At 40.6% G+C, this 20889-nt stretch overlaps 1 protein-coding gene across 6 annotated transcripts in view; it reads right to left on the reverse strand.

Moving 5' to 3' along the window:
* LOC138812193 (carboxyl-terminal PDZ ligand of neuronal nitric oxide synthase protein) overlaps positions 1 to 20889 on the reverse strand; it is a 342407-nt gene that overhangs the window by 118831 nt on the left and 202687 nt on the right. For all 6 annotated transcript variants that reach the window (XM_070000193.1, XM_070000187.1, XM_070000188.1 and 3 more), the window contains exon 3: positions 13767 to 13859. In XM_070000193.1, coding sequence (XP_069856294.1) covers positions 13767 to 13859 — 93 coding nt within the window. The remainder of the gene's footprint in view (positions 1 to 13766; positions 13860 to 20889) is intronic.

Raw genomic sequence — 20889 nt, forward strand, 5'->3', positions numbered from 1 at the left:
CTGCCCCTTTGTTCATCTTGTGACCAAAGAGAGTGTATCTGGTTTTGTGTCTGTTCCTGCTGCATATCTAACTGCCAGCTTGATCAATCTGAGTCTGGGATACCTAAACCAAAGAGAAAATCAGGGGACTCACAACTATACAACTCCCAGATTCTGGGGTTCCTAGCCAGGCTGTCTTCTCTCTTGTACCTTTTAGAATCTTTTTTAAAAATACTTTTATTTGTATTATTAAGGTGTGTACAGAGGGGTTACCATTTCATAAGTCAGGTAATGAGTACATTCCTTTTTATGCGCAATGTTACCTCTTCCTTTGCTTTCTCTCAGTTTTTCTCCTTCCATACCTGCCCACAAGTCATTTTCCACATAGTGTATACTGAATAGCAAGATTGAATTTGTTCACCCTTCCTTCCCCCTTTCTGCACCCTCCTTTGTCCCTATAAAAAAATAAACAAAACAAAAACACCACTACCACCATCACCATCAACAATAACAACAAAACACATTTCCATTTCCTGGAGTATGCTTACATAAATAGTATTTTAAATGTTCAGAGAAGTCACACCTTTGTGTTCTTCCCCTAAGGATATCCTTTAGTCGGACTATGTGTGAAAACCTAGAGTCCTGTGTAAGTTATCATGTTCAGTTGCATTTTAAATCTAGATTCTACATATGGGAGAAAACATGTGGCGTTTGTCTCTGTGAGCTTGGCTTACCTCAGTTAGCATGCTTTGTTCTAGGTCCAGCCATTTCCCTGAAAATGACATAATTATATTCTTTCTAATTGATGAGTGAAATTCTACTGTGTATATATACAACATTTTCTTGATCCACTCATCTGTTATAGGGCATCTGGGCTGTTACCATAACTTGCCTACAGTGAATATTGCAGCAATGAACATGAATGTGCAAGATACTTCGAAGTATCCTGACTTGTAACAATCTGGATAGATGCCCAAGAGTGGTATGGCTGGGTCGTAGGGAAGTTCTATGTCTGATTTTTTTGAGGAATACCTTTCAGAATCCTATGTTGGCTTTTTATATAACCTGTTATATTTAGCAGTAGGAGGTAGCTACTCATTCAAAGGACAAATAGCCTCTGCTTGTCTGTATGTAGCTAGACAGATATAATTAATATGTTTCAGGTATAGTGCTGATTTATATTTAAAAAAATAAGTGTGGAAATGGAGATGTGGTTCAAGTGGCAGATACAGCTCCAGCTTTGAGCAGAAAAGCCACATTCCCAGTACCATCATGAGAACAAAAAACCAAGTACATGCTCTTTGGTGATACAGAGCTTTTAAACTCAGGGAAGGCTCTTGATAGTTAAGTACCACTTGAGACACTCCTCCAGCCCTAGATAAAATTAGCAAACAAACGGTCAACCACCACCACCGCCACCACCACAACAACAACAACAAACAAAACATTGCCTGGGCTCAACCTCAGAGAACACACTGTCTAAACTGAAGTCCAATAATATATACCACTAACAAACATTTCAAGTGATTCTGACATAGGTCAAGAGCCACTGTTGTGTATCGAAGGAAAGATAAACTGAAATCTCTAGCAAGAGGGTGTCTTTCACAGACTGCATTCTCCTCTGGAGTATCATGCAGGCCTGGCACAGGAGGGTCCCTTGACTCCAGAGCCAGTCAACTGAGCATGATCCTATCCATAACCTCTAAGCCTTGGGGCCCACCCTTCATGTTGCTCACTAGATAGCCTTGTGAGAGTTACATCTTAGTGGGTAACAGTGGAGTCTTGCCTGTTCCAAGAGACTAGATCCTTGCTTGTTTCAAAATTTCACTATCAGCAAATTCTCTCCTAGGAGTTCTTGCTGTTCTGCTGTGATTTATCCGTCACCAAAAGAGTGATTCAATGCACGAAAGATGTCATGAAACTACAAAACACTCTCATATACACTGTCCTGAGGACAGCAGCCCAAAAAGGGTTCTTTTTGAAGGAACAATATGGCTTATGCTGTATGCATCTAATAACACCAACTTTGAAAACTTGGCTATGGCTGACTGGGCTCATCACTAACACCTGATTGGTCATACAGGAGGGAATGTACCAATGGAGGCTGGCATGAAGCTACTAAATCTCTGAGTTGCATGTCTCAAAGACCAGCTCCTTATGAGTGCAATCAAACCCTCTTCTTATAGAATAAATATCAAATCCCAGACCATACTTAGCTGAGGCCACCAATAATGGCACATGGTTTTTGTGACCTGCTGCACAAATTTCTACTCAAACTGTTGGCAAAGCTAATTAAAAAAAAAAAGAAAAGAAAAGGAGTAGTAGTAATAGTCAGGTGCCAGTAGTTGACACCTGTAATCCTAGCCACTCAGGAGCTACTCAAGAGGTTAAGATCACAGGAAAACCCATGAAATTCTCATTTCCAATTAATCATCAAAAAAGGCCATAAGCTGGGCTGGGAAGGTGGCTCAGTGGTAGAGCGCTTGCCTTGCATGCATGAAGCCCTGGGTTCGATTCCTCAGCACCACATAAGCAAAAAGAAAAAAGCCAGAAGTGGCGCTGTGGCTCAAGTAGTAGAGCGCTAGCCTTGAGCTGAAGAGCTCAGGGACAGCACCCAGGCCCAGAGTTCAGGCCCCACGACTGGACCCCCCGTCCCAAAAAAAAGGCCAAAAGTGGAGCTGTGGCACAAGTGGTAGAGTGCTAGCCTTGAGCGAAAAGGCTAAGAGCCCAGGCCTGAATTCAAGTCCCATAACCATGGCGCATGCACACACAGAAATGCATCAGGTGCCATTTTGTGTTTTCTCTTCTCTCAGCATTAAGTTTCCATTATTTAAGGGAACCTGGAAAAGCCTCTCTACAACTATAAAGGAAGAATAAAGGGATGTGCGACATAAAACAACTGTTTTCCTTCTTAGACATTCTTAAATAAGAGGAAGGAGAGATGAGGCTTCAGGTACTTTGTATTAATTTAGTAAGAACAAACACTGGCAAGATCTATAGGAGCTAGAAAATAATATCTTTCTTTTAGCAGACACCCCAGTATCCACATAGCATATTCTGAGGAAGGAGACAAACTTTTGAAGATATTTTTACCCACTTATCTTACTCCTCAAAATCCAGTCCTCTCCCTTTAAAGGTCTTGAATGATCCTCGGGTGATCCTGACAAGTCTAAGAGGAAATCAGGATGTTATCAAGGTAACTCAAAAGGTTTAGGGGGAGTAGGGAGTCACCAATGTTTTGGTTATCAAAGTCAGTCTCCTGAAAAGTGCAGTGATAATCCAAGAATATCAGAATGGAAGGGTCTGCACCCCTTACCCATCTACTCATCACTCTTCCTCAGCACCCACATTTTTTCTAATAACATTTGGAGGCACATAGCCACCCAAGCAAAGTGTCACCCCAAGGTAGTAGTCTAGTCAGGACTATGAACTAAGTTCTACTGATTCTTAGGCTAGTGTTGACTTTACTTTTTCATACAATTTAGAGTCACCAGAGCATCATGAATGGTCAAGGGAGACTGCCTCAATTATTTCACCAATGTCTTGACTGAAGCAAAATTAGATTCTTCTCAGTTGATCTGCAACTGTTTCTTTTATTTTCTCTATTTTGTCAGCATGTTATAGAAAAGCAGAAAACAACATATTCTTTTCATTTTTCCATATGAGAACAACTCTTTTAAGGGGAAAAAATTGTAGAGAAAGAAGAAAAACAGGCAGCAAAACTAATGACTGGGTCATATAGGATTACAAATCAAAATTGGTTTCATCCATAGGTAAGTTACTCAGTTTAAGTATCTTCAGAAAGTTCATATAACTCCAAGCTATACCTGAAGCTTAGTCTTCTTCCTTCAATTCCTCTCTCCTGTTTTACCTTCTTGCTTTCCTGAAATAAGCACTTGAGAGTAAGTCCAGGGAGAACACACCTCACTAGCTCAACAACTACAAGGAAACAGGACAAAATTCATGAGTGGGCAGTAGTGTCTGGTGGAATAGCTGTGTAGAATCAACTGTCTGCCATTTTGGCATACTCCAAACTCTGCACTCATGTATCCAACTCTTTCTCGTAATCCTTCTCCCATTCGTGCCGTGGCACTTCTGAACCTTTTAGGAGTGCTCTGAACTCAAGTTAATAGCTATCCCTTTGAATACTCTCTTAACCCCTCTCTTCTCTTCTTGAGAAACTCCTTACTCCAAAGTGCTTTTAAAGGTAAGATAGAGAAGCTTAACCTGAAGGAACACTTTGCTTCATATACTGGAAGGTGTGAGTATAAGAGTGCATCTACAAAGCTCCAGTTATGGGGAGTTCACTAACCAGGAACATCATCATACCAATGAGGGCATGAATCTTTCCTAGCCCTAGACAGTATGGAGAGAGATTGAGACAGGTTTGTTCCTGGGGAAAACTGTGAGTATCCTTGAGGGATGACTTTGGTTGTAAAATCCTTGATGGTCATGCGACTTTCCCCCTCCTTCCTTCTCTCCTGCATTCAGAGGCAGTCCTGCCCTGCATTTTGACAGCTAGCCTACTGTTACGTAGGCCCTCCTCATTTTCTCCCACAGGCATTTAATACTGCCTTGGCACTTGCTTCTCAGATTAACACAGATAGTGAGAAAGGAAAGAAACAGGAAACTTTTCCCACACACTTCATTTTTTATTCTCAGAAGTTTCCCAATCAAGCTGGGCATGATAGCTCATGCCTGAAATCCAGCTATTTGGGAGGCTGGCACCAGGAAAAAGCCCAAGACCCTGATTAAAGCAAAAAAAGAGCTGAGGTGAGGCTAACACGGTGCAGCATCTGCCTAGTAAGCACAAGCCCTTGAGATCAAACCCCAGAATCATTTTTTAAATACTTTCCTAGTTGAAGAAGGTCCATTGTTCTATTTAAGCAAGGAACTTCTGTTGGCTGTCGTGGTGCATGCCTGTAATCCACAGCTGAAGAGGAAGAGGTGGGAGGACTGAGAGCTTGAGCTATACTTTAAAAAAAAGAGAAAGGAGCTTCTACATAACACTTCTTTTTGATGATTAAAACTGATCTCCATCTTAAGGATGAACGCTAAGGCTCAGAGGGTAACTTATTTCCAGTCACAGCTACCTAGTCCAGTGATAAATAAAAACTATCTCTTCCACCTCTGTCATCCCCATGATCCAAGTGATGAAATCAAAGACTTTTACTCCATACTGTCGGGAAGCTCAGTGCTTTTAACAGAGAAGAGAGATAAAGGGCTTATGTCCCTTTGTAAGACCACTGAATGGAGTAAGCTCATCCTTGATATAGGACCATCTTTCTTTTCTGTACAGAGTACAACTGTGATGCACCATGGAAACTCATAGCCATTTTGTCATTGTGAAAGCTCCCAACTGAGAATAGCATGTGTAAACTGGTTCAGAGGTAGATCTGCCTAGAACAGTGACAACCAAAGAAAACAGTCAAGAATAATTATCACAGTGACCCTCCCTCCTTTTTGGAAGCTAGAAATTGATCTGACACCCTTGGAGCTCTCCTTTAGGAACATAAAATGGAAAAAGAATTTATTTACCATCCCTACTGCATATCATCAGTAATTACATCCCCAAGTCTACAAATTTTGCAATTATTCACGCAGCATTATCCATGCAGTTGACAGCAATGGTGACTTCTTTGTAAATGTAAAAATAAAAATGAAGAACTGTAAAGACTATATAAACTCAGCTTGATTTATTTTCATGCTGCTAGGTGGAATGGGATTAGACTGACAATAAAACTATCTCCCACCTTCAGGTAAAATGGGTGGATACAAGACAATGCATCTCAAACTGAAGTGCTAATAATAGTCCTGATACAATGATGCCTCATCCCAGCTACAACTATCAGAAAATAAAGACTAAGAAACAGCATATGGTAGAAAAACTATGCTCACTTTAAGTCTGAGATTCACATTCTGGCTCAGTGACCTAGGTGTGACCTAGGCTCAGTCATGGAACATCTCTCATTCTTTGCTGCCTATCTAATCACCTCAAGGATAAGGCCAGATTATTTCTTTTTATAAATACTTTTTATTGTAAAGATACTGTACAGAGGGGTTACAGTTATGTTAGTTAGGTAATAAGTACATTTCCTATCAAGCATTGTTATCCTCTGCTTTTTCTCCTACTATCCCTTCCCTCCACATCTTCTCAACTCCTTCCTCCCCACTCCAAAGTTGTAAAGTTTGTTTTCAACGAAGTGCCTTATATGTCTCATTGCTACAATGGGTCAAGCTGTATCCTTGTTTTGACATTTTGTTATTTTCCTTCCCATCCCCAAATTATAAAAATGTATATACAAGATGCAAGGCACCAGAATCAAATACAGTGACAACAAGGGTTATACCACAGGGGGAAGAACATACAAAAGAAACAAAAAAAAATCACGTAGTACTTTAAAAGAACAGCAACAAAGAAAAAACCTCTTGTGTCCCTATATTGGGGTTCATTTTGCTTAGCATCATCTTATATGATCATATGTATATAGCTTTTCAGTTTTTCTGCTCATCTGATAGAATTATCCTAGACATATACTAATTATTGCAAATAAGGGAAACCATGGGACATATGTTTCTTTGGGTCTGGCTTATTTCATTTAATATGATTTTTTCTAAGTCTTTCCAATTCCTAACAAATGGGGCAGTATCATTCTTTCTGATGGAGGCATAAAATTCCATTATGTAAAGTTTCTCAATCCATTTATCTACTGAGGGGCATCTGGGTTGGTTCCATATTTTAGCTATGGTGAATAATGCTCCGATAAACATAGTTGTTCTGCTATCTTTAGTATGGCCTTGTTTGTCATCATTTGGGCAAATGCCCAGAAGTGGGATTGCTGGGTCATAGGGGAGCTCTATGTGAGAAACCTCCATACTACTTTCCAGAGTGGATGAATAAGTTTATACTCACCACCAAAGATGCAGTAGGATTCCCTTCTGGCCACATCCCTTCCCCCTCCACCTCGCCCCATCTGTTGTTATTAGATTTCTTGATTATAGCCATTCTAACTGGGGTGAGGTGGTATCTCAATGTTGTTTTGATTTGCATTTCTTTTATGGCTAGAGAGGTTGACCATTTCTTCATATGTCTATTGGCCATTCTTATTTCATCTTCAGAGAAGGTTCTTTTTAGGTCTTTAGCTTACTTATTTATTGGGCAGTTGTTTCTTTGAGGATTTGTTGTTTGGGGATTTAAGTTTTTGAGTTCCAGTTATATTTTAGATATGACACCCTTGTCCGTTGTATGGCTAGTGAAGATCTTCTCCCAGTCCGTGGGCTTTCTATTCATCTTGATAGCTATGTCCTTTGCCATGCAGAAGCTCTGCAATTTCATGCAATCCCATTTGTCCAACCTTTCTTTGGTTTGTTGTGTTTCTGGGTCTCTATTAAGAAAATTTTGGCCTGTGCCAAGGAGACCTAGGGTTTCTTCTATTCCATCCTGTAATGTTTTCAGGGTGACTGCTTTGACTCCAAGGTCTTTGATCCATTTGGAGTTGATTCTGGTGTAGGGTGATATATAAGGATCTAGCTTTAGTTTTCTACAGGTGATTAAGCAATTTTGCCAGCACTATTTATTGAAGAGGCTGTCTTTCTTCCATTCTAAATTTTTAGTTTGCTTATTGAAGATTAGGTGGCTATAGGTCTGTGGGTTCATTTCTGAGTTTTCAATTCTATTCCATTGGTCTTCAGGTCTGTTCTTATGCCAGTACCAAGATGTTTTTATTACTATGGCTTTGCTGTAGAGTTTGAAGTTTGGTATTGATATTCCTCCAGCACTATTCTTTCTGTTAAGGCTCATTTTTGCTATTCAGGGTCTTTTATCTTTCCATTGGCCATTCTTATTTCCTCTTCAGAGAAGTCTCTTTTTAAGTCTTTAGCCCACTTATTAATGGGATGGTTGTTTCTTTGACGGTTGTTGTTGGGGGGGTTAATTTTTTGAGTCCTAAGTGTATTGAGATATGAGAAGGCCAGCTCACTTCTTAAGTCCTTTCTTCTAAAGTCTGGTTCTTTAATTCTGAATGCTTACTTTTATCATCTAGTTAGAGAGAGAGTTCTATATTTCCTTACTAATTAACATGATTTCTTTGTGGGGAAACAGATTTTTTTTTTTTTTTTTTTTGTAGTGTAATGCTTCTGTGGCAGGGTATAAGTTCAAAGTTCAAGATCCTGGAAATTTTTTTCCCTTGCTGGCACAGAGGTTTGAACAAAGGGCCAGGCACTTGCTAAGCTAACACTCTTACTACTAACCATTACCTTCAGTCTTGTTTTTCCCACTGATAATTTTTAAGATACAGTCTCACTTTCTACTTGTGATGTCCCTGAGCCATGATCCACATGAAATGATGGCCTCTTAGAGAAAAAACTATTTCTTAGTCAGGATTCCACTCCCTAACAAATGGTGTCATACCATTTTATGTGACTCAAAAATAACAATAAAGAATTATTACACACACAGAAAACTTAACTACTTGGGTCTAGTTGAGAGTTGAAGAAAATGATCTGGTTGAGAGACATCAGAGCAAACCTAATTGTCTTGGTAACTGGGTTCATGCTACAAATTCAACCTAAGATACAAAAGGAATTTGTGATTCATTATTTGCTGGCATCAGTTCAAGAAAGCATTTTAGATACTTGTTAATTTAACCACAAGGATTGGTTTTTACATCTCAATACAGCGATTATAACATACTTGGCTACTGCCTACAATAATATAACACACCTGAAGATCAGAGGCACCAGAACAAATCCTATTACTGCAACCTAAATTAGCAGCCTTTAGTGGAAGCCTTTTTGTGTTGGGGAAATGCTCTGATCCTTTCTTTTTCTTTTTTCTTTTTTCTTAAACTGGCAGATTGATAGAAGAGAACAGGAAAAGGATATGATAATCAAAAGTAATGAATAATTTCACTATCCTCAACTGCTCAGTACTTCTTCCTGATTTGACAGCATCACACAAACGTAACTATTGAAAATGTAAGTAATTATTGAAAACATCCTATGTGTTATCAGGTATCCAGGAAATTATTGGTCTCAAAAACATGCCCTCTCTTGTTAGAAAGTTCACTAAGAGGCAGAAGCCTCTTATTTATTTATTTTTATTTATTTATTGTCAGTTGTGGGGCCTCTGGGTCTGGGCACTGTCCCTCAGCTCTTCAGCTTAAGGCTACCACTTGAGCCACAGTGCCTCTTCCCACTTTTTCTGCTTATGTGGTGCTGAGGAATTGAACTGAAGGCCTCATGCATGCAAGGCAAGCACTCTACCACTGAGCCACCTTCCCAGCCCAGAAGCACTTTTAAATACACTTCTCTTCTCAGACGGGAAGTACTCTATCATTGGCCTGTTGTGATCTAAGGAGAGAAAAAAAAGGCCTAATGGCTGCTTTGGGAAGTGTGTGACCTGAGAGGGTCTTTTTCTAAGAGATTGGAAGACACAGTGAACCACTCATCATCTTCAGCCTGCCTTCTCTATAACCCAATGTGTTCTCAATGATCTGAATTCATACAGCTGGCCGTTTATACATAACCATTAAAAACACCGTTTCAGAACTGGTATAGAGTATTTGAGATGGAAAAGTTACAGTGATCACCCAGTTCAACTCTTCCATTTATAGCTGAAGCTCTGAGAGGCAAAATGAATTGCTCAGAGCATATTGCCAAGAAAGGATGGAGCCACACTTAGAACTCTGGTCTTCTTATCACATCCAAGATTCCTTTCAGCGTGTCACACTGACCTAGTGAAAATCAGCATACTGAAGTCAACATTTTTCCTAACTGGCCAGCAGTTACTAATTAGTAGGGATGTCAGACTGCACATGGTCCTGCTACCTATAGCTGAACATAAGCCATGTCATTGCCATGCCTATGGCTACCTGGTCAGAGCTTCAGACCTTAGCTTAATCATGATGGCTTTCAGTGGCATTTGCTCACTTGGAGGACATAGTATTTTTCTTTAGAGGAAATGGTACTTTTATACTGTGTCATATCTACTCTTATCCTTCCCAACTCTATAGCAGAGAAGGAGTATGTGTGTGAGTGTGGGGGGAACATTGTAGATACTCAAGGGCTGTCACATGAGAACAAGATGACAAAAAGGCTGATTGCTGTTAATATGCATTCATCTGTCAGAGGTGGTAGAATATGTACACTATAATTAAAAGCATTATCCAAATCAGAGCCACAGTCCTGAAAGATACCAGGCGTGGGTGGTGGGTTGAAGAAATAAGAGAAAAGACTCCTCTTTCCAAACCTGGCACTAAAAAAATCAGATATAGGACAGACCTTCTGGATCAGTTCCTTTCTAGAGCAGCAGAAGAGCAAACATTGTCCATGGCCACGTGTGAAGTTTCAAAGTGAGTCACAGGTCCCTCAGACATCCTCATAAACATGTTGTTCAAGCTTAGCTTTCTTCTACTTGGGGGAAAGGCAAAGGGTGGCCTCTCTCCCAGGCAATACCCCAGCATGCTGCTGCTCTTATGTGCTAAGTGATATAACCTGTCTTCCCATGTGAGGAGTGGGGATAGCATCACATATGGTATAAGATCCATGAAGAAGATGGGAAATAAGACTGTACTTGAAAGACAAAACCATGAATTAATTCCATAGTAGAAAGTATCAGATAAATATGGTTCTACACAAGAGGGATAAAAATATATAACACATTTTTTTGAGGAGCACGTGGGCTGATTCCTCACCTTGGCTATGGTGAATAGTGCTGCAATGAACATGGTGTGCTTGTGGCTTTACTGTATCCTAGTTTGAATCTTTTGGGGAAATGCCCAGGAGTAGAACTTCTGGGTGATAGAGTAGTTCTATGTTTAAGTTTTTGTTTGTTGGTTGGTTGGTCCTGGGTGCTGTCCCTCAGCTCTTCAGTTCAAGGCTAGAGCCCTACCACTTAAGCCACAGTGCCACTTATGGCTTTTTCTGCTCATGTGATGCTGAGGAATCGAACCCAGGGTCTCATGTATGCAAGGCAAGCACTCTACCACTGAGTCACCTTCCCAGCCCCTATGTTTAATTTTTTGAGGAACCTCCATACTGCTTTCCTGAATGAACAAGTTTATATTCCCACCAACAGTGTATTAGGGTTCCCTTTTGACTGCATCCTTAGAAGCATCAGTTTTTGTTTATTTGTTTTTAATAATGGCCATTCTAACTGAGGTGAGGTAGAATCTCAATGCTGTTTTGATTCACATTTCCTTTAATGCCAGAAATGTTGAACATTTCTTCATGTGTCTATTGGCCATTTTTACTTTTTCTTCTGAGAAGACTCTCATTAGCCCATTTATTAATTGAGTTGGGTTTTTTGAGAATTTCTTTTTAAGTTCTCTACATATTCTGAATATTAGGCTATCGTGTGATGTGTGGATCAAGAAAAAGTGGTACATATACAACAATGAAATGTTACTCTTTGTTAGAAAGAATGCTATTGTAGCATTTGTAAAGAAACAAAGTCTGGAAAAAGTTAAGTTAAGTAAGTCAGGCCCAGAGAGACAAAGGATGCATGTTTTCCTTCATATGTGGAAACTAGATTTAGTGTACAAACTCATAAGTAAATATGTTGGGTGGTATGCAAATTTATACAAATATATTCACTGTATATTGCAGATTCAAGGGGGATCTCTAATAGTATAATTCCTTAGGAAACCAAATCAAACTTCAGCAAACTCAATAACCAGGAAGTGGGTGCTCAGAAGGAATAAGGTAAGGCCCAGGGGGAAAGGGTAGATGAATGAAGAAGAGAAGTGGGGGAGAATGGAATCAAGAATCCAATGTATATCCTACAAAATTAAAAAACAGTGAGGGAAGGAGTGGGTATAAGAGAAATGGGTATAAATGTTGAAAGGAGTGATATTGATCAAGATATAGTGTATTCATAAGCTCTTTGTTAAATGGCAAGTCCTTCGTATAATTAAAGATAATTTAAAAATCAGATACAATAAAAAAAGAGGTATGAAATAGTTCTCAGAATAGTAGGGCCTGAGGCGTAAAATAACTGAAGATAAACAAAGATCACATTGGTTAGAAGTTTAGGTGCACTGGAGTGGTAGGAAGAATCTAAGAATCAGCAATGAAAGTAGATAAGTCAGAGAATCATGTAGGGAAACTCTGGCATGGCCTGTCCAACAGATTGCAGGAAGATTACCACCTGACAAGGTCAGTATGAACAACCAGTCTGTTGTCTGTTTTGAGCTCTATCAATGTGAGTAGCACCCTACAACTCACAACACCAAAATTAAGAGTCTGTGTTTTGTGGTTTAAAAAGCTAACAGCTCAACTACTGGCAAGGGAGGGGAAAAGGTCAGTGAGAAAAATCACTGGCCAAGAGAAACATCCACAAAGACTGATGGATGGAGGCAAATGAGTTTAAAGAATCGTGTCACCTTCTCATAAATGGCAATTATGTTATCAGTCAGTGCAAGAAGATGCTGACCAGCAGTTCCATTCCTCATGTGAAGGGCTGAGTAAAGCAATATGATGCATGTGATCAAAGCCAAAATCCCTGAATCACAAGTTCAGGGTGCTTTTGGTTAGCTCCCTTTTGCTTCTGAGGATATGTCTTGTTCAAGTTAACAGTGATGGTAATTCATCATTTTAAGCCCAGGGATTTAAGAAGCAGTATATTTCACAGATTCTCCTACTCAGGAACTCCCAAAGGACAATACTCTTAAATACCCCATAGCTTAGTCTGTCTGCTGGCTACCAACAGAAGGAGACAGAAAACATATCCCCTTGGGAGGGGAAAACAACTGTTAATGTAATTATAACTTACACTGGGAGTTGCTGGGACCTAGAGTGAGCTGAATATTGCTGTGTACCAAAGAGGACAGGAAGTTGTGAGAGAAGACTCCCCTTTGTCTATGCTCTCATGAAACATAATACAGGTTAATTATGACTTAATTCAAAATGCTTGAGACCAGATGTTTAAAATTTCAAAAAGGCTTTGGATCTGCGAATATTTTCATAGACTTTACCAAGTAAGCAAATGTCAAATGTTCCAAAATATGAAATATATTAAGCCCTTTATTTGGGGAGGGGTTAGTAGTAAGGTTCTGAATCAGGGCCTTACACCCCGTTGGCTGGATTGCTCAGCTGACATTGTATCTTGAGTCATACTTCCACACTGCTTTTTGTTGGTTATTTTGAAGGCAGAGTCTCCTGGACTTTTCAGTCCAGGCTGGCTTCAAACAACAATACTTTAGATCTCAGTCTCCTGAGTAGTGAGCCACCAACATCCAGTGTTGAGGCTTTCTGACACCCAAAATGCTTCCATTTGGGGGGTATTGTGGATTTCAGATTACAGGTACTCAATATACCTCACTTAAATTGAAAGAATTCCCCACCATCAACACTCATAGGTAATCTAGGTATGATGGCACATGACTGTCTGTAAAGTCAACTTGGAGAAGAGAAGGCAGGGAGATCACAAGGATCACAAGTTCAAAGTCAGATTAAACAATATACTTAGTTTAAGGACAGCCTGAACTACATATTTATTTCAAAGGCAAAGTTTTATCAAAATGGCAAAGAGCCTTTGACCATGAGGATGCTGGGAGATTACCTATCACCTGTGGAACACCAGGACTGACTGACCAATTGTCCCACTAGGCAACTGGCCCCTGCTTAGTCTTCAGTGCAGCCTGTGAACACTGTTGTTAGTCAAAACAGAAGACCTCACCAGATAAGAGGTTAATTCTGCCTGGAGACTGCACTAGAGGGAAATGGTATGCCATGCCTACTTCTGCTGTTTCCCTCTTCACTATAGTTTCTAGTTCAGGGCCACTTACCTTTTTCTTCTTCTTCAGAATCACTTTCACTCCATCCACAGAAACCATAATGCTCACTTTCTTCTTCTTGATGTTCTTGGCTTTAAACTCATACTGCAAAAGAAAAGAGAACAAAGAGGGAGAGTCTAATTAGACCATTCTAGTAGCCCATAACTTGGCAAATAAGGCCTAGGGAGATAGGTATGAGGGCATTTCAGCGACCTCTAAAAGCAGGTGCATATCTGCAGGCAAGGGCTTAGGGAACCTCGAGGTTAGAACAGGGACCCCAAGTAGACATCAATTCCACCACCCAGCCTTCAACTAGAGCCATAGGAATTAAAACATCCTAGCAAGATAAACCTGAGCCATCCTGATGAAACAAAAATATAGCTTACCTTGAAAATCTCAACAAAATCTCTTGATAACTCATTCTATCATTTAACAACAGCTAGGTCACTCTTGGAACTCCATTTCATGCCCAGTGTAGATTAAGAAGAGCTAGCATAAGCCTTCATATCAGGTCTTTTCATACACCAAAAATAAATGAATTCTAACTTACTCCTTATAATCAGTTCCAAATTCCTTTATCTATTGGTCTCTCTCCCAGTCTTACCACAGACATATTAGCCTGAAGATTTGGGTGGCTGGAGGGTATTCTGGAAAAGACCAGCCAAATAATAATCTTAAGGGAGGCATTGTGTATCACCCCTATGTTTTAAATTCACATTTTCAGTCCTGGACAGGGCTGCTCTGACCATAGCTTTGGCCACCCAAGAATGTTTGTCTCAGCCTCAATCCCAAATCTTTCAATTACATTCATGCATTCATGATCATTTCTTATGTTTTCCAGCTATTATCAACTGATGGTCTAAATCTTCCTTTTCCTCAAAAACATAACCCTAAGTACCACGTTAGCTTATTAGAACCATCTTCATCTGATCACCATCTTAGCATCACCATCTAGAAAGGTTTTTAATCAAACATTTGGGCCACAGACTAAAGTAACTCAGGGCAACTCATAGCCTTTCTTCTCTGGGAGCTTTTATATTCAAGACTTCCATCTATACCACACCCAAACTGGGTAAGAAGCAACTAGCTCCTTGCCTATGCTTCTGAAGCCCAATTATTTCTACTTAGTATACTAACAGGAATGGGTGCAATCAATCTTAATGAGACAAAGACATAACTAAATCCCAACCAAAATCTAGAACTTTCCTCCTTTAGTCATGCCTTTGAACTTTCTGATGTTAAGAGTTTCTTACTGGGGGGTGGAGTGGAAGGAAGAGAGAGGGGAAAAAGTTTCCCACTATCCTCAGTCTATCCCTTCCTCCAAAATCTCCATTTCCTCTAAAATCTTACTCTTTTTAACACAGTTAGAGTGATGTTCCCTAGCTGTCTACTTCTTAGAGACAAGGGCAACTATAATTTGGGTGAAATGCCATTACATTGTCAGAGCAGGCTCTGGAGCATAGCTAATAAAGTCCCCAGGTGCTGGCAGTCCAAATCATTTCCCCATCAGATGGTTAACACCCACTCCCCATCACTCTACCCTTTCAACAGCTTTCCCTTTCACCAGGGACTTAGAAGAAGGACAAACCAGGGCACCAAACAGAGGAGAAGGAGAAAAAAACATCTATTTCAGCCTGGAATCCACAGTCAACACTGAGTAAAGGGGAGAGAGAGGAATGTGAAGCAGGATGGAGGAGAGTTCTATATCCTGGAGTCAGATACATATCAGTATCCTCCAGGTAACTGGCAGCAAGCACTGAAGGATAGATTTGGGTCTAATTAGCATGCACCTGGGGATGCAGCTGGATCCCCTGACTGCAGTACTCTGCTCAGTGGCAGTCTGGATAAAGTGAAATGACCTCTGGTGGTAGGGAAGAGAACCAGCAGGGTAATCTGTGAATCAGCTGGCTTTGGCCTCATGCCCATTGGGAGAAATGAGCCAGCCACTGCTCCTGACCACACTTGCATTTACCTCTGCTTACTTGAGCTTTAATAAAAACAACCTTCTAACTGCACCTCATTCTGAACAAATCACTTGATGTCAGACCACAGATGCACAGAGGGGACATTCCTGTGAATTCCACTTGAAGTTAAGGACCTGAAAATCTCATCCAGAGGACAGATCCTGGCCTAGACAGCTCAGTCCTCGTCATTTTGGTCTCTTCCAGTATGGCACTTTCATGTACTCTACACAGTTTCTTCTTTCCCTTTAATGCCATGAAATCAAAGCAGAAATATCTCTCTGAAAAGCACAAGAAGGAAGCAAGGCTTACTTGCTAAGCCAAATAAAAACAAATGTCTTTTATTTCCAGGAAAATCTTATAGTTGACTTTTCTTGCGGTCAACTTGTTTGGCTTACTTCTCTACTGTGCGCTCTCTCTCTCTCTCTCTCTCTCTCTCTCTCTCTCTCTCTCTCTCTCTCTCTCTCTCTCTCTCTCTCTCTCTCTCGCTCGCTCGCTCGCTCGCTCTCTCTCTCTCTCCCCGACCCCCATACCTTGATATCAAGATCCCTCACCCAAACTTGGGAAGAGGTGCCAAGCAAGCTTCTTGTTCATGTGGCTGAAACTTTATACCTAGTGAGTTGTTTGACAAACATGGCCATGCCTTTTCATCTTAAGAACTCAAAATGCAACTCAACATTCTCTTTGAATCTAGAAAACACCTCTGTCACAATGCATGTCATCTCAGGGTTATGGATGGATGCTGACACAAAAAAGCATGACCCAATTTCTTTCCAGAATCTCAGTAACAGAACCATCACAGGTGCTCCTCACAACTGCTGGTGGAATGTGATGGAGTGTTTTAAAGAGAAAAGGGGCAATTGAGGCAAGAAAAAGGCCTCTAGGTCCCATCACAGCAGCCAGCATGACTTGTATGTGGTCTAGAGGGCTGTTAGTTTAGCCATATGCTGCATCTATTCCACTTCCCCCTGATGATCAAACATTTCCCAACTGCAGAATTGGAATTAAATTTCACTTCTATTGGAAACTCTGGACATGAAAGTAAATCAAGTGTCACAAAATGCTTAAATAGTTATCAAACCCTTTGTTTATATGGCCAATTACACTACACTTAGACAACCATGTTATCCTGCTCATTAGGGAGGTAATGGAGTAACCAGGAGATGAGAAAGGGCTCTTAGGGACAAGTTCTCCTTTTTACCAGACTGAGCTCTTCCAACATGAAGTGTTGCTTGGACAGGCTGACTTGGGAGGAAGCATCTGTGTTCCTTGGGACGGGAATTGAATCTACTCAGGCTCTGCCAGGGGCTGAGGAACAAACAGGACTGTTGGTGCCACCATCTGTGGCTCAAGCCAGACTTCCATCAACCCAGGCCAGCCACAGAGTATATGCCAACCCGCCTGGTCCTCTACCCACACTGTGACCAGGGTGTTCTGACATATTTGCTTTGCTGGTTAGAGCTTCACCAGCAAGAACAGATTAAGCCCTACAGAACTTGACCTTTCAAGGAACAAAACAATACAAGTCCAGCTGGAAAGACTAAGGGAAAGTGTTTGGGGCTCTTAACTGAGCCTTAGGAGTTTCTATTAGAAGAAGGATTTTGAAAACTTAGTGAGGCCTGGGAAGGGAAGGCTGGGTAATACCTATGATAGAAGCCAGGAATAAATACACAAGAAGTGTCATGGAGCAAGAACACTTGCTACAAGCTGGAGAGCTACCTCCAGACCAGCAGCCTACCTTTTCAGCATCTGATTCCCAGAGCTGCCTTCTAACCATGGTTCAACCCAGTCTCTGGTATCCAAGGAGGAAAGTAGGAAGTCTGCAGCAGCAAAGGAGTGAAAACAGCTGAGAAGGAACCAGCCTAGAACATAGCTTGAGGCTGTAGTTCATATGTAGAAGTCACTATTACTTTCTTAGAGCCAGGAGCCATGGCCAGGCTATTAGATGCTTCACACATACTATTTTTTCACAAGAATAAGTAGCTACCTAAAGGAACCCTGAATGTTTGACAGTAGTTGATTTTTAACCAAAATATGATTTTATTACAGGACCCATGGTTTCTCAGTCATCTTGGCCATCTTGGCTTGTGATACAGTTTTTTCCCTTCTTTGTCCCTCATTCTTAGCTATACCATTTGTTTGGCCTAGCTTCTTCCCATTGGCCTTTGATTACAGATATGAGCCAAGGTCTGCCGGTAAGTCAAAATGCTCACAGACAACTTCACTGAGAGGTGAGGAATCTGTTTGCAGAGACAAATGGTGATCTTCTTGCTCCACAAGTCCTTGGCTTACACTTATCTTAATTCACTAACTTTCTAGAAAACAGGGGTTTTCAACAAATCATAAATTGGAAGGTGAACTGTGACAATGCCACTGGGCATTTTCATCAAGCTCTCCCTGTAGGCTCTGTTTCCTAAATAACGGCATATCTACACAACAAAAATGTAAGCATCTCAACAAAAGGGATTATCTTATAAATGTTTGCAAGTCTTTTTGCACTTATTGAGAATTTAGTAACTTGCAAGGTACATAACCTAAGTGCAACATTATTCACAATATTCAAATGATGGAAACAATCCAAATATCCATCAAAGGATGAATGGGCATTCAAAACATGGTTTATACAGAAAATGGCATATTAGCCAGGCTTAAAAAGGGAAGGAAAGAAATTGGCACATTACAATGTGGATGATTCCTGAAGACATTAGGCTAAGTGGAATAAACTAGTCATTAAATGACAAGTATTTTGTGATTCCACTTTTAAGATACCTAAAGTTAAGAAATACATAGAAAAAGATCTCTAGTAGCTTTATGGCTTCCAGGGACTGAAAAGAGAAAGATATGGAAAGCTAATGCTTAATGGGTATAGAATTTTAGTTTTCAAAAAGTTCTAGATAGTGGATACTATTGTAGTGTACATTTAAAAATGGTGATGATGGCTGGGCCCCAGAAGGTCATGCCTGTAATCCTAGATACTCAGGAAGCTGAGATCTGAGGATCATGGTTTGAAACTATCCCAGGCAGGAAAGTCCATGAGAATCTTATCTACAATCAATAACCAAAATGTAAGAAGTGCAGCTGTGGCTTAAGTGGTAGTATAATAGCCTTGAGCTTAAAAAGCTCAGGGCTAGTGCCTAGGCACTGAGTTCAAGCCCCAAGACCAAAATACACACACACACATACACACACACACACACACACACACGCACATGCACACACGCACACACATGCACACACGCATGGTGATAATAGTAATTTTATGTATGCTTAATCACAATGCAAAGACAAAAATCTGAAAATACTACATAGCAAACACATTTCTGCTCCCAGAAAGTTCACTTAACTCTGCTTGCAGAAAAATACTTTTGAAGCTCTTCACATGTGGGTTAAGTATGCCATGCTCTTCCTACTTCTATGTAATTGCATTTGCTCACCCTATGCCCTGCACACCCTCCACATCATCTGCTACTAACATCCTTCCTACTCCTGAACTGTTTAAACTTCTCCACAGTGAAGGCCTTCCAGGTCAACACCACTCCCCACATATTTCTACCAAGTTACTCCATCTACTCGGTTACCACAAACATATTAATTAGCCCCTACCATCACTCACTGCACATTGGTTGCTTTCGGGCCTGGGCACTGTCCCTCAGCTCTTCACCTCAAGACTAGCCCTAGGACTTGAGCCACAGCTCCACTCCTGGCTTTTTTTATTTTTGGGGGGCCGGTCGTGGGTGCTGAACTCTGGGCCTGGGCACTGTCCCTCAGCTTTTCAGCTCAAGGATAGAGCTCTACCACTTGAGCCACAGTGCCACTTCCGGCATTTTCTGCTTATGTGGTGCTGAGGAATTGAACCCAGGGCCTCATGCATGCAAGGCAAGCACTCTACCACTGAGCCACCTTCCCAGCCCTGGATGCTTTCTCATTTCCCCTGAAAGCCATGCCTCCTTGAGAGCAAGAAATATTACATATGTTTATATCCAAGAAAGAATCACCAGGGCATTAACAGAGGTCAAATAAATTAATAAACACTATCACTAATGCTTATTCACAGAGCCCAGGCAAAGATGATATAGTATACAAGCAACAATTAACACCCAAAAGTTAATTAATTGATGTTACTAAAAAAAGATTTCAAAACATATTACAAGAACTTAAAGAAGAACCCACAATTAAATGATTTAAACCCACAGCATATTTGCTGAGCATCTCCTCTATATGATACATATTGGGGTGTGTGTGTGTGTGTGTGTGTGTGTGTGTGTGTGTGTGTGTGTGTGTGTGTGTGTGTGTGTGTGTGTGTGTGTGTGTGTAAATACATACATATACATATGCATATCAAATCCAGGACATCACACATTCTAGACAAACACTCTGATATAGAGAAATACAAGATGTATTTCTCTAAATGATGTATTGATATGTATTTCTTTAAATGAAACATTTTAGAGTTAGGATCAGGAACACTGCCAGGCTTCTTAATGGAAGGCTTCCATTCCTCCACTCCAAATTTCTTCCCATACTAATCACATTGTCTGTCCTCATTTCCATCATTACTTCCTATTCTACATCAACGACAGAGGTCAATAAACCAACAAGGGTACATAATATTAACAAGGTCAGAAAAACATGGTATAGGGACCTTCTAAATATAAGGAGGGCTTCAGGGCCAAATTCAATGTTATTTGGAACATTGAAAAAGAGATTCATCCAAACCCAGATGTTAGATGGGTAGGAAGCACTTTGATAATGTCAAGAGACCAGCATGATGGAAGAGGGCAAGTTATACAGGTCTTCAGATGGAAGACAGCAGTAGCCCCAAGCACAGACAATTTGGGGCCATGTATTCAGGGGAGCCACTGAAGGACAGCTGCTCCTTTTAGAGAAGGGATGAGACATTCCCTGAAATATAGCCATTACATCTTTTCTCACTGAGAACATGTTGACAGGTCATAGGGAGCTGAACAACCAAGCCAAATGATTCAGGGCCTGAATAGATGATTTATGAAACAAGGTAAATGTCACTACTAATAATAATTCACTGCCATCAACTTGCCTTTCCCCCATCATCAACTACAGTACATTAAACTATAAAGGCATTTCTCACAAGTGTGGAGGTTGGTGTTACAACCTTCTATAGATGCCAAAAAGCAGAGGCCCAAGTACCTTATATA

This window comes from Dipodomys merriami, unplaced genomic scaffold, assembly GCF_024711535.1.
Source record: "Dipodomys merriami isolate MVZ:Mamm:240054 unplaced genomic scaffold, mDipMer1.0.p SCAF_56, whole genome shotgun sequence".
Lineage (NCBI taxonomy): Eukaryota > Metazoa > Chordata > Mammalia > Rodentia > Heteromyidae > Dipodomys > Dipodomys merriami.